At 34.8% G+C, this 13309-nt stretch overlaps 2 protein-coding genes across 3 annotated transcripts; both read left to right on the top strand.

Moving 5' to 3' along the window:
• The first annotated feature begins 372 nt into the window (after nt 1-372).
• On the top strand, nt 373-6477 carry LOC145222908 (transmembrane protein 222-like). 2 transcript variants are annotated; one of them, XM_080089150.1, is made up of 5 exons: nt 373-505; nt 3668-3775; nt 4046-4250; nt 5822-5952; nt 6021-6477. In XM_080089150.1, exons 2-5 carry the CDS (start codon nt 3684-3686, stop codon nt 6097-6099), a joined length of 507 nt encoding a protein of 168 aa, XP_079945276.1. In that variant the 5' UTR covers nt 373-505; nt 3668-3683; the 3' UTR covers nt 6100-6477. The 2 variants fall into 2 exon arrangements, with proteins under 2 accessions (XP_079945276.1, XP_079945275.1); XM_080089149.1 differs by lacking the exon at nt 373-505 and having other exon boundaries at nt 3371-3775.
• Nucleotides 6478-7558: 1081 nt separating this feature from the next.
• Nucleotides 7559-10657, top strand: LOC145222907 (protein RER1-like). Its single transcript, XM_080089148.1, has 4 exons — nt 7559-7785; nt 8183-8288; nt 9644-9858; nt 9927-10657. The coding sequence occupies exons 1-4, from the start codon at nt 7624-7626 to the stop codon at nt 10017-10019; spliced, it is 576 nt and encodes a 191-aa protein (XP_079945274.1). The 5' UTR covers nt 7559-7623; the 3' UTR covers nt 10020-10657.
• The last annotated feature ends 2652 nt before the right edge of the window (nt 10658-13309 follow it).

Raw genomic sequence — 13309 nt, 5'->3', positions numbered from 1 at the left:
AACAAAATACATCTGATTTAACACAATAATATCGATGATGTAACACCACCCACACTATTTCTGAATAATGTAACACAACACGGTTTAAAGCAGGAGTGCACCAATTGCACACAATAATGTCACGTATATTAGTTAACGTGTATGTCAAGAAAACAACAACTTGTCACTTCACATTGACGGTCACACAAAAATTACAAACAACGTTTGTTTGAGCTTGGTCAGCTGACTTCTTTGTGACGTCTTGTTTACATCTGGAAACCAGCTGATCGTGTTTAGCCAAGCGTTACATTTGCTTTTTTTCTATGATTTGTTTTATTAAGATCTTATGCTGTTGAAAAATTTACTTTGCTCTAAATTAGTTATTGAAACTTATTTCTAACACACAAAGTTTAATCAAAATTGCTTGAGCTTTATTTTGAAACGATAACTTAACCACACCTTAGCATCGTAATAGTGTACTATGAGCAAAAAATCAAACCTGTTGACGTTGTCTTCACACGGATTGGTTAGAGTCGATTTTAAACATATTAAAATGTTTGTGAAATTGTGGTTATTGTGTTGATACGTCCAAGGACCAAATTTTTAATTTGTAGTACTGGATTTTTACTTTTGATTAAGCTCGAAAAGAATTCTTCTGTTTAAACGGGTTTCTGTTTATATTATCTGAACTAGAACTATTTGAATATTTTCAAGATTCATGTTTAATGATCATTTGGAAACTAATTATACCCCAGATTGGAAAGTTTTATTTTTGCGCGGAGGATATTTTTTTCGTCAAAATAATTGCGCGGATTTTTGCGCGGAATTACAAATTTCTGCTCGGATCAATAGACTTTTGATTGACAGGTGGATTTAACCATTAACGCAATTTGTATGTAACGCCTGCAAGACTATCCAGCCGACAAAAAGAACAACTAAATAAAGAAATAAACACGACGAATCTTCAGTTTTGCTCTATTGCGAACGCAGCTGTTCTGCTAGATTCTACAATTTTTCATTTTCATAACGATTCAAACATTTTGCTGATTTGTTTTGTGGGGTTAGTTTTTGTTTGCCAAACTGCTCTTGACTGTTTTTAGTTATTTGTCATACATAAATCATTATTTTATGTAACTTAACCAGCCGACAGTCACTTTAATAGTCAAACTACGTCCTAAAAATACAGATAAATGTACTTTTAACGACTAAGTTAGCGAAATAGAAATGTTATTTCAAGCGTGACGATCGGTAAGTTTCGATGTGCTTGACTGATTTACGTGGATTGTTCGCGAAAAAAGGCTTGTGACGACATAGAACTTCATTGTAAAACGAAAATATTAAATTTTAAAGAAAGTTTATTATAGTTACCTACGAAAGCTGTGCTAAGTTGCGCTGACAAATTTTTTTTGCGCGGATTACACGTAAAATGCCTAAATTTGCGCGGATTACAAGGGGAAATCCAAAATATTGCGCGAAGGATAAATCCTCCGCGCAGGCCATTCTTTCCAATCTGGATTATACCTAATAAAACAAAAACTGCAGAAGCATTCAAATTTAACTTTCGACCCAATAATATGTCCATGACAAATCCGTTTTTTAATAAGGTCTAAACAGCATTCAAAATGGGGTAACACTAAAAGCAGAAAAACAGAAAAGCGGGAAACGCAGGAAATCAACACTAACAGCAGAAAAGAAAGGAAAAGCAGAAATAGGGGAACTTTGTGTTTTTTAAAAGAGGGTAAAAATAATTCCAGAAAAACAGGAAAAGAGTGAAATTTCTTGTTTCATTACGAAAAGCATAAAAGCGGGAAATGTTTCTTTATTTGTTTTTTTGCCGTTCTAGCTCGTGAAAACTATTCGAAAGTGTTCTAATAGCATTCTACATTGATTGTGTCAAAATATAGAAAAGACGGGAAATAAATAAATAAAAAAACATTTCTTATTTTTCATTATTCGACACAATCGATGTAGAACGCTAAAAGATCACATTCAAATGATTTTTACGAGTTAGAAAGGGGCTCCTCCAAAATACGCAATCCATGCAATCTATAAAATGTTGACGGTTAGGGCTTTTAGGGTCTGGGTAAAGGTTCATGATAAAAATAACACTATAATTATGGGTCCCCTTCCCTGAAGGGGACACATATTGATTTTACTCAAATTGTTTTGTTTTCTTTTTGTTTTTTTCTTTTTTTTTCTTCCCAAAGTTTGTCCGACTCGTTTTTCCATCAAATGTTTGATGGATTTGGCTGAAATTTACACAGATGGTAGATATATTCATGTAGATGTGCATCCCACTTTGTTTTTGTTGATAACCCCAGTAATTACCCCGCTAGCCCCCTAAAATGGATGAGTTTTTAAACAGTGTCAGAATTGGCTGAAATTTGGATGTCTTGTAGAGTATGCCATTTATAGGTGTTGATTGTTGTGTTCAACCCTGTAGTCCTAACATTTACCCCACAAGCCCCTAAAGTGTAAAACGTATTTGTATGTTACTGGGCACCACAAACGAAAGATTTCTTTAGCGCAATAGTGTTATAAGGGCAACCAGTTGTATGTTGCTCGTTGGTGGGTTGCTTGGTGGACGTTTTTGCGCCATGGCAGTTAGGGGCTTGTTAACAGCCCTTTGACGTCAGAAACATTAACGGTTGTTGCTCAAAACACCTCTAGTGGTCGAAATTTTAAACATTGGCAGATTGGGCTGAAATTGCAGTACTATTGATTGAGTCATTGTGATTTTCATATATTTTTTAGTTTGTGTGTCGAACCCCATTAATTACCCTACTAGCCCCCTAAAATGGGTCAGTTTTTTTAAATGTTAAATAGGACATACTTCAAACAATATCTGGGGTGAATCTAATTTTATAGTTTGTATTGTACATAATATTATTATTTAAGCCCAGTGCCGATCACTGTGTTTTACCTTACAACACTCGACTTTCTCATGGTTATCTCTTGAATTGCATTATTTTCAGCTTTGCATGTGTGGGGACCCATGAGTTTTTGCCTGCAGAAACGACTAAGGTTATAAAAGACGATGGCTAATATGGGACCCAATACAAATAAAATATATTAATGTTTTAAAATAGGTTATAGTGTTAATGCAACAACAAAATGTGCTAAGCCACCCTTCTAGTTTAGTTATAGATTCCCAGTTTGGACTATTCTCATATGTGTTGAGAGTGGTATCTAAATTAAATTATAAAGATATATATTTGTATTACAATCCCTCACCTTGACTCTAATAGCCCTAGATTGCGTACTTTAGAGTAGCCCGTCAGAAAGGTTTAAAAAACAAATAAAGAAACATTTCCCGTTTTTCTGCTTTTCGTATTTTAAAATCTTATGAAACAAGAAATTTCACTCTTTTCCTGGAATTATTTTTTCCCTCTTTTAGAAAACACAAATTTCCCTTTTTTCTGCTTTTCCTTTCTTTTCTGCTTTTAGTGTTGATTTCCTGCTTTTTCCGCTTTTCCGTTTTTCTGCTTTTAGTGTGACCCTTCAAAATGCCATTGATTTTTATACCATGACCACTACAGTAAAGGCTACAAAGAAGAAATTTCAACATATTTGCTCAAGGACTTTGCATGTCTGGTTTAATTTTGATATTTTCTATGTCGTAACTTAGAGAGTTGTTTTTTTACAAAATATACTATTTTCAAAAAGCTCAGTCAAAACATATAATTAGCTTGAAAGCACCACAAATGGACATGCCAACACAAAGGAGCAGCGACATTCGGCCAGACATTCAAAGGTTTCCAACTTCAATTGTATGGACTCCAATACCAATGCTGACGTAAGTGTAAAGTTGTCTTTTGGTAGGGTTAATAAAGCTTTTGGGATGTTTTTAAGACAAAGGCTTGCTTCTTGTTTAAATCAAGGTATTGATTTTTAAGCTAAATTAAAGTTAACTTGTTTGCACAATATTATTAATCTATCACCAAATCAAGGATGAATATTTGCTGTTTTCTGACAACCACTGCACTCAACAAACTAATGATGATTGGTACTATAGGCTATAGCTGCCCTATATGAGGTATATATAAAACACTGACTTATATTTAAGGTGGCTCTTTCCAATTATTGGTCACATGGGAATTGCCACCAGCGTTGGCATTATAAGAGATTTTGCTGGCCCGTATTATGTATCAGAAGACTGCATGGGATTTGGAAAACCGACAAAATATTGGCAACTTTCTTCAGACAAGGTGCAATTTTCTTCTTGGGATCAAGCAGTTCATGAGGCCTCTGAAGAATACAAACAGCGAATGGTATGTAAAAATATGTACTTTAAAAGCTGTTGCTTCAAATTAAGTTGGCCTTCCTCGCTCTGACAAGGTGGAATACAAAATTATACACATGATAGATCGTGATTAAAATACACTTTTTGGACCCTATTTGTCCTAACAGATGTGGTTATTCGAAAAAGTACATAACCTTTAGGTTTCATATGTTATTGGTTAGTTCTGAAGGGGACACACATTGCTTTGGTCACTATTTTTTCTTTTTATATATTGCTGGTTTGCTACAAGCGTGAAGTCAAAAAAGTGCTTTAAATGAGTTCAAGTTGACGCACATGAAATTAGTTATTCAAAGTTTGACCCTGCATAACCAAAGTCATTCACCCACAGGCCCAAAAAGCCTGCTGTCTATAATATTTTGAAATGGCAATTTATACTTACTAAGTACATAATACAAGAGTCATACTTTATTGGTTGGTGCATTGTTAATTATTTAAATCGTTTAGTTAACCAGTCCTTTAGTACAGGCCTTATTTATATGCCACCCTTCTGTCTGTATTAAGTAGGTAAAGTGGTTGTATTTTTGTACTGATAGCTATCAGTACCGTAGTAAACCCATGCATTTTCAGTTTCGGTACAAGGTTGCATGTTTAAGCACTTTTAAGTTTTGTACATGTCAGGCAAAACTGTCGGTTGAATACAACAACAAAATCCGGTTCACCATAAACATATTGTGATTTGCGAAACACAAGATTTAACAAACTTTTGGCCCAGTGTGGCTTCTTCATTTTGACATAAAATAAAAGTGAGAAACAATAGTGTTAGGCAAAAACATTCTTGTTGAACAGAAAAATTACCCTTTCCTGATGCCGCATAGTGGGGCCAATATAGGTAAATGTTTTAAAAAACAAAGTTAGGTTAAGAACAGATTGTTACACCTTTGCCTCAACATGGTTTGGTTTGCCAGTGTCTGTAATACTAACTGGGTTATTTAGAAGTTTTATACATTTTAAGAGGTATGGACAACAATTTTTAGGTGAAAACTAGAGCTTAATTCCCAGAGGATTGGGAGCATTTTTTCTTTCCTTTGTTTACTACTTTTGTAAATTTGTAAAATTATAATGATGTAAAAAATATAGACAAAAAAATTGGGTTGATGCTTTGTGCTAAATTGTCCTTTGGAATCCAAAAACATTTAGATTGTATTAAAAGTGTAACTAATTACATGTGTGTGAGAACCCATTCGTTTCTACTTGCAAAAACAATTACGTTAATAGGTCAAATAGGGTGTATAGTAAATTGTTAAAGGATATAGAATTTAAAGTTGCATAGGAAAGCCACCTTTCTAGTTTTTGATTGTATGATTATTAAGGTAGTAACTGATCCAAATCTTAGTGATTTATACCAATCAATCACTCTTCAGATAAAGTAAGCCTTAAAAAAACTGAACACAGTCTAACTGTAACTTGGTTTGTATCATGAAAAGTGCCTTAAAAAGTTTGCATATGTTAGGACCAATGGGCCTTTGATTGCAGGGAAACAATAATATCATGTAAGTGTTGGTAACCGTAATAAAATCTAGTGTCTTCTGTTGTTTGCAGCATAATCTCTGTTGTGACAATTGTCATTCACATGTTGCCTATGCACTCAACCTGATGCAGTATAATGGATCAAATTCATGGAACATGGTTAAACTTTGTTTTTTAATGCTGCTGTATGGAAAATATGTAAGGTGGGCATTACTATTACTTAATTTGTGATTTTATGTGAACAATAAATGATGCAATATTTTGTTCACAGTTTTGGAGCATTCCTAAAAACATGGCTTCCATTTCTCATTTTAGCAACTGGAATTGTGCTTTTGGCAGTTTTGATATAAAATGTATTGCTTCAAACTTTTTCTTTTTTATTATTGTTTGTTATTTGTTACTTTGCTACAAACTTTATTTTGTCAAAACAAATTTAATAACATCCATGCAGATATTATTATATCATAAAAATTATGAAGTCAAATTATAAATTTGAAGTTCTTCCGTTCCAGTGAAAAACACCTTTACTCAATGTTGCGAGCTGTGATTTTTTTACAGTTAGCGTAACTTAAACTGTATGTTTTACTACATGAGTAGTTTTTGTTGTCACTCAAGTTCCAGGTTGTATTATTAATGCTTTTTATAGTGTCGACAATTTTTGAATATCAAGCATTTTGATGAGGTGTTTGTTGTTTTTGAAATACATGTTTCTACTGATTATTATCACATATGGCTTTTGAAAAATGTGGATTGTATCCTGCCCAAATTTCGTATTAAATCAAGCATTCAAGCTTAGGTAAAATCAACCCCCGAAAAACTCACATTAGCAAGAATAGGATGGATGTTCAAATGATGCGTACCATGGACAGTTTGACCTTTGGAACGCATGAGTGCAGTAGTTTTTACAAAGTCCAACGACCCTACAGACTACATAAAATGACCTGAACCAAATTGAATTCGTTGTCTACCAGGCTGTGTACGGAAATAAAACAACAACAACAACAACGTATTCGCTCTTCCATTGAAGAAGCTACACAAAACACTCGTTTTTCGTGTCAAAAAACTGTAATACAAGGCTATAAAAATGGACTGCACCGCCCACGATTTTGTTTATTAGTAAACTTGATAAATTTACGAGTAATTTTAAATCGAAATGTTTTATTTAATCCAGCGAAAATTACACCCAATTTTTAAGATTTCTATGAACAGACGTGGAACCTAGATTTGATTTCGGCTTCTATCTTGTCATTGTCATGTTTTCATTATTACGCGCACTAAAATGATTATGCTGATAACTGAGGGACCAGTATAAATAGCTATATCAAACCTATTGCATCTACTTCTCGACGTTGATATTCTGCAATATCTGATTTAATGACTTTCAACTATTGGGAGAAAGTATTGGATGAAAAACAAAATATGTGTTCGCAGAACAGTATACGTTTTTTACTTTTCCTAATTGTTCATTTTAGCTATTCATTTATAACAGAAAGCTCTACGCTGCTGCTTGGCTGTAAATTTGATTATAAAAGTTGATTGGCTAGTAGTGACTTGAGTCTATTTGACACAGTTCTGCTAGACAAACTTGGTATTGTGGTAATGGTATTTAGTATTGTACAAATGATTATAATAATGAGACTTCAAATTTGGTTTTGCTCAAAATGTTCAGGCAACAAAATGTTTTATTCCAACATTTGATAATCCTTTTTTACGTTCTGCAAAGTTTGATAAAGTGAAAATAATGACAGTCATTTGACTTACCGTTACCACTTAGCTACTTATAATTAAGACTATAGTCTTAACCTTTAATATTGTGGTTTAAGATTTTTTTGGAGATGCAGGTGTAGTTAAAACACAAGTAGATAAAAACAAACATGGATAACACTGAAAGCACTTCTCCCACCATTTCATTTGGCACAAAAATGGCCAGGATTTACCAAATGTATCTGGACAAAACTGTTCCATACACTATTCCAAGATGGGTTGCCACGCTTGTGTTTTACATCTTGTACTTTGTAAGAGTGTTCATTTTACAGGTATGATGCTCCATGTTTTGAATACCTTATTTACTCAATTGTAAGCCACCCTTGTTTATGTGCCGCCCTCGATTGTAAACCTCATGTTGAGGTGTTAAAAAAATAATAAATATCCTTTTGTTAATACATAGTGTAACTATTTTCCCATATCTGTTAGTTTAGTTAGTAACAGTACCCAACAGAATGTATATCGATGTATAGTCTGTACATACATACAAGTTTTAAACCCCAAATAAATTAAAAAGTTTGAGTGTAGAAATAATATCGGTACAAAATTAAAATGTAAGCTGCCCTTGATTGTAAGCTGCACAAACGGAAGGGAAAAAGACAATATAGGCCGTGGCTTATAAGCAGTAAATTGGGTATTAGATTATTGTTCCCTTTTTTTGTTTTTTAGGGTTGGTACATTGTCACATATGCCCTTGCAATCTATCATCTCAACCTGTTCATTGCCTTTTTATCTCCCAAAGTTGACCCATCTGTTTATGGTGATGATTCTGATGGTAAGGTTAACTTGCAGGGATAATATATAAACCAGTGTTTTCAAACATGTTTAATCGTTTTGACGATCCTGCCAAAAACATTAGGTGTGCATTGGTTGTTAAGTTTTACTTTTTTCCAAAGGTCATGTTGTTTTGTTGCTTTTATCCTTCTACTGATGTGATGCTAAACAAAATACCAGTTATTTTTAAGAACTTGTAATTTTGCTGACATTAAACATCAGACGTTTCGCCCACCAGAACGGTAGGGCTTCTTTAGAGCAATGAATTTTGTTTAGCAACATACCAGTTGAATGACAAATTTGTTAAATATGGAACCTGGTGGATGACATGTAGGCACCAAGAGCTTGAATTCTTATTTAATGTTATCTTGTGCCACTGAAAAAACAGATCTGGCATTGCCTTTTCTGTCATCATTGTCAAAAATGTTGTTGTACATGCTAGGTATGGGACGAGTACCCGGTACTCTGTATCGAATTATTTCAGTGGTATTAATACTCAATAGCGAAATATTTTACCTCAGTTTTCGATACCAACATTCGATAATGAAGGTACACTATAAGAATCTGAGCAACTTTTTGCCAATATTTGCTTTGCACGGCAAAAAAAATAAAAAAAAAATTCTGCCAGGTTACGTATATTTTTTTGCTATCATGTGTAAGTCACATTTTCCTATATGCTTCTACATGTGTGTTTTTATGCATGAACCCCGGGCTAATTATCTAGTGATATACAAATAAGTACAACACTATTTAAGTACTCAGTTATTAGTATCGAAGGTACACTTGTGGTACTCGCTTAAAAATCTGGTATCGTCCCATCACTAGTACATGCACTATCCCAGTGTTTTGTTTGTGTGTGAATGTGAGCATAAAATTAGGTAAGGTGTTGGTGTTTAAAAAAATTGAAATGGTAAGACATGTTTTGGAGGCAACATTATACGGTTTAGGTGAATAGGTAGGGCAGGGGTCGGCAACTCCTGACATGCATGCCAAGGTTGCCACGTGAGGTGGTTTTTCTTGGCAAGCCAACCGATTTGCGTGTTTATATTAAAGTATCAATTTAACCTGTTACACTGCTTGTTTACAGTTTTTATCGTATCATTGTTATAAAAGTCAGCCTTACATGCACAAAACGCTCTGTTTTCTCTTTACTATTGATATCTGCTGGCACAAACCACTATTATTTAGAAAAACTTTGGCATGCGAGGTCATTAACACATGGAAATAACAAGTAAATTGGCATGCGTCGCCTAAAAGGTTGCCGACCCCTGAGGTAGGGTATGGGCAAAAAAAAAGGTTTCTGAAACACTGTTCTAAACTAAGTGATGGTGCTTTAATGCAACACCTTACTTGTAGATGAAGGACCACAGTTGCCAACCAAGACTGGAGAAGAGTTCAGGCCATTTATTAGGAGATTGCCAGAGTTCAAGTTTTGGTATTCTGGAACGAAAGCCATTGTAATAGCATTTTGTTGCACCTTGTTCAGCGCATTTAATGTCCCTGTATTTTGGCCAATTCTTGTCATGTATTTCTTTGTGTTATTTGGAGTGACAATGAAACGGCAAATTAAGGTAAGAACTGTTTGTAATGAGAGGAGGAAGTGGTTTGTCACATTTGAAACATGTTGTTTTCATTTCAGCATATGATAAAATATAGATACCTCCCATTTACACATGGCAAGACGAAGTACAAGGGAAAAGAAGATACTGGGAAGGTTGTTCCACCATCATAATTAATTGAACTCTGGCAATAACTATTTTTAGACAATATCTGATGAGGTTGATATATGACCATTTGTGCACAACTGCATAGCAACAACTATGATCAAAGAGATGGCCTATTTTAGTAATAGTAAATTAATTTGTTTGTGTGTTTGTATGTATGTCTCCCATTCATGCTATGCCTGGTTTGAAAGGCAAGATATACACAGCTTGATGTTTCAAGCTATTTTCTCATAAATACAAATGAATTTTATGTCAAAACATTTGTTTGGCAACTAACAATTGTTGTTGTATATCACCTTCAATTTTGGCAGTGAACTGTGTTGTAAAATTTATTTAGTCAATGGGGTGTTTGTCTGCATTATTTGATTTCACACTTGTTCACTAGTAGGATGCTGTTTGTCAAACTGAAAATGAATTGCAATTATAACATTTTAACTATTTAAACCTGCTGTGATCACATGATAAATTACACTATTTCTCTGTTTGTTAGCTGGACAAAGAAATTAGGTTACTAAAGAATATATGTTTTTAACCGATTAAATTTATAACTTTTCGTCATGCTACTATGATAGGGTTGCCATATTTTATGATACACATTCCCTGACAAAATTTATCTTGGTTGCGTTAATCCAGTTTTTCTCAGACATTTTCTTCTCTTTTTATTTCGAGGCCTCGCGGTCAGTAAGCCTGAATGTGTATTTCGGAAAAACGAAAGTTGATTGAGGATTTTAGCCAGTTATGCAAAATTGCGCATAACAATGATCCAAATCTGACATCACAGACAAGACAAAAAGTATTGCAATTGTGCGCGAACAATTGCATTTTTGTTGGTTGTCATGCAATAAAGCCTATTGTTTAGCAATGGAGACGGTCGATTCTCACTTTCACGTTGATTTAAACTTATTCAGTTGCACAAACTGACGCCAATAAGAGTATAGAATTACTTCCACCTTTTCGCGGTCCCCGCAAAATGCCATAAAGGACCGCGGACCCCAGTTTGAGAACCGCTGCGTTAACCATTTTTGCGATCCAAACACTTCTATTCCGGAAAAAATTTAAAATATTCGGAAGTCACACGGACGGCGACACGAGAAAACGTTAGATATGGTACTCTGATCCTTGTCAATTAACTTTCTGTGTAGGCTTCAGTTTAGTTAAGTTTATTAGGCCAAGCTCACTACTCTTACCATCTTTGAAACAATAAGAACATATATCAGGGTTCGCAAACTTTTACCACTCATTCGGACCAATTTCACACAGAAAAAAAAACAAAGAACGGGAGCCACAAAGACCTGTTTAAATTTGAAATAAAATGCTACTGTGAAACGTTTCTATGTCTCACGACATTCGACTTTTCGTTGTTAGTTAGTTACTTGCATATTAGGTTCGCAGTTAAAGCAAATGAAATTTCTCACGTCCCCACGTAGCATCGAATGCTGTGTTTTCTTAAGACGCGGATTTTTATTTTTGTATTTAACGCGTATTGTCAGACAACTAGTAACAAACAGGTATTGTTACGCGCGCACACACACTGCAAAACGAAACAGTAACCTTGTACGTTAACTTGCGTGTCGCCAGTTTACCTCTTTACGTTCCACGGTAGACGCGGTTGTAGCTAAATACTAGAAACTTTCTCCGTTGGTAGATTAATTTCATAGTATATGTATATATATGTATATTTTCTTAAATTCCTGACTTTTAAGTACATTTTAACATTTCTCCCTGACGCAGATTTAAACACTAAATTCCCTGACATGTCAGGGAAAATCCGGACGTATGGCAACCCTAATAAGTAGACAATTTTCAAGTTTAACTTTTTCAATTTCAAATTAACTTACATTACAGCTGATAGGGTAACTAGGAATTTATTTAATTTTGGACTCGCCTCCCCATAAAATTAATTTTGCAAGTGTAGTGTATTGTTTGCGAGCAAAAACGTTTTTTAAAAGAAGCGAATATTATGATGCAATAGGTAGAGCTACTAACACCATACGTTTCTCCTGATCCAAAAGTGCTTAATTTCCGACAGGTGGCGCAAAGAGCACTTTTTTCATTTAAAACGGTATATCTCAAAAAATGCTAACGGTTAGGGCTATTAGGGTTGGGGTAAGGTATTAGTACTTAAAATTCAATAAAACTAACCCAAAAAATTAGTTACTAATGCAAAAATTTTATGTAAATATTTCCCAGCCCAACCCATTTACAGCCGCAAAATAAATAATTCAGCTCTTTACGCCACCTATCGAAAATTAAGCACTTTTGGATCAGGAGAAACGTATGGTGTTAGTAGCTCTACCGATGCAATACCTTATGGCGTAACACAAATTATGAATAATGACATACGTGGCAAAGTTTTTAGTTTGTCAGTTTAGAACAGGGGTAACCAATTTTTTTAACTGCGGGCCGGATAATTTTAACAATCACGCTCGAGAACACATGGGTTACAAGCCCTGAAGCAGCCTTTCCCAAACTGGCACTCACGAGGCGATTGTATTCTGTGCCACTGTTTAATTGTAAAATTGTGAAAAATATAAAAGTGTCTCATACCAACTAATGCACGTTTATTATACCACAAAGAACTAAAGAGGCAATTGTTCGCACACAATTTCTATTCTTTGCTTTTGTCTGTGACGTAACAAACTGCTTTTGGATGATACTAATGCCTTGTAATCCTGTTAGACCAGGTAAAATGTATTACGAATGTTTTCACAATCTTTAACGCCCCCGGGCCGTAATTTGGTGATCCCTGGTTTACAAGCAACGGAAACTTCTGCTAGTTCTATTGCTGCATGTGCACTGTTGTTTTTTGCCTGTTTTAGGGGGAAGGGGGGCGTAAAGTGCCCGACAAACACCTTAGGGGGGCGTGGACTAAAAAAGGTTAAGAACCGCTGCTCTAAATTTACGTTACCATATCTGAATGTGGCGAAAAGAAAGTTTCAAGAAATATCTTTAAAACCAAACTGATGTCACATTGCGTTTTGTAGCTTCTGTTTACGTTCCCTACCTCCCTTTGTTTGTGAAATATATTTACAATCAGTGGAAAAGTCAAGCTTGTTTCCTTCAATTTGAACACGGCTGCAGCGAATTGCATTCGAACACTGCTGCAAACAAGTTTGGAAACACTTATTATTATCAAACGACGAATCAAAAACAGTTTTGTAATTCCAAATTGTTTCTTAAATCTTAATCATAAAAAAACAGCAGCGATCCTCTGAAAAAATATTTCGTAAATTTCATGCTTGACCGATTAGTTTCGCTTGAGTAAGTAGCCAGCCGAAGTGCTTGTCAGCTTGTCGCG

Source organism: Phallusia mammillata, chromosome 4, assembly GCF_965637545.1.
Source record: "Phallusia mammillata chromosome 4, kaPhaMamm4.hap1.1, whole genome shotgun sequence".
In the NCBI taxonomy this organism is placed as follows: Eukaryota; Metazoa; Chordata; class Ascidiacea; order Phlebobranchia; family Ascidiidae; genus Phallusia; species Phallusia mammillata.
The sequence above is the reverse complement of the archived record's forward strand: the minus strand, read 5'-3'. Positions and strand labels throughout refer to the sequence as shown.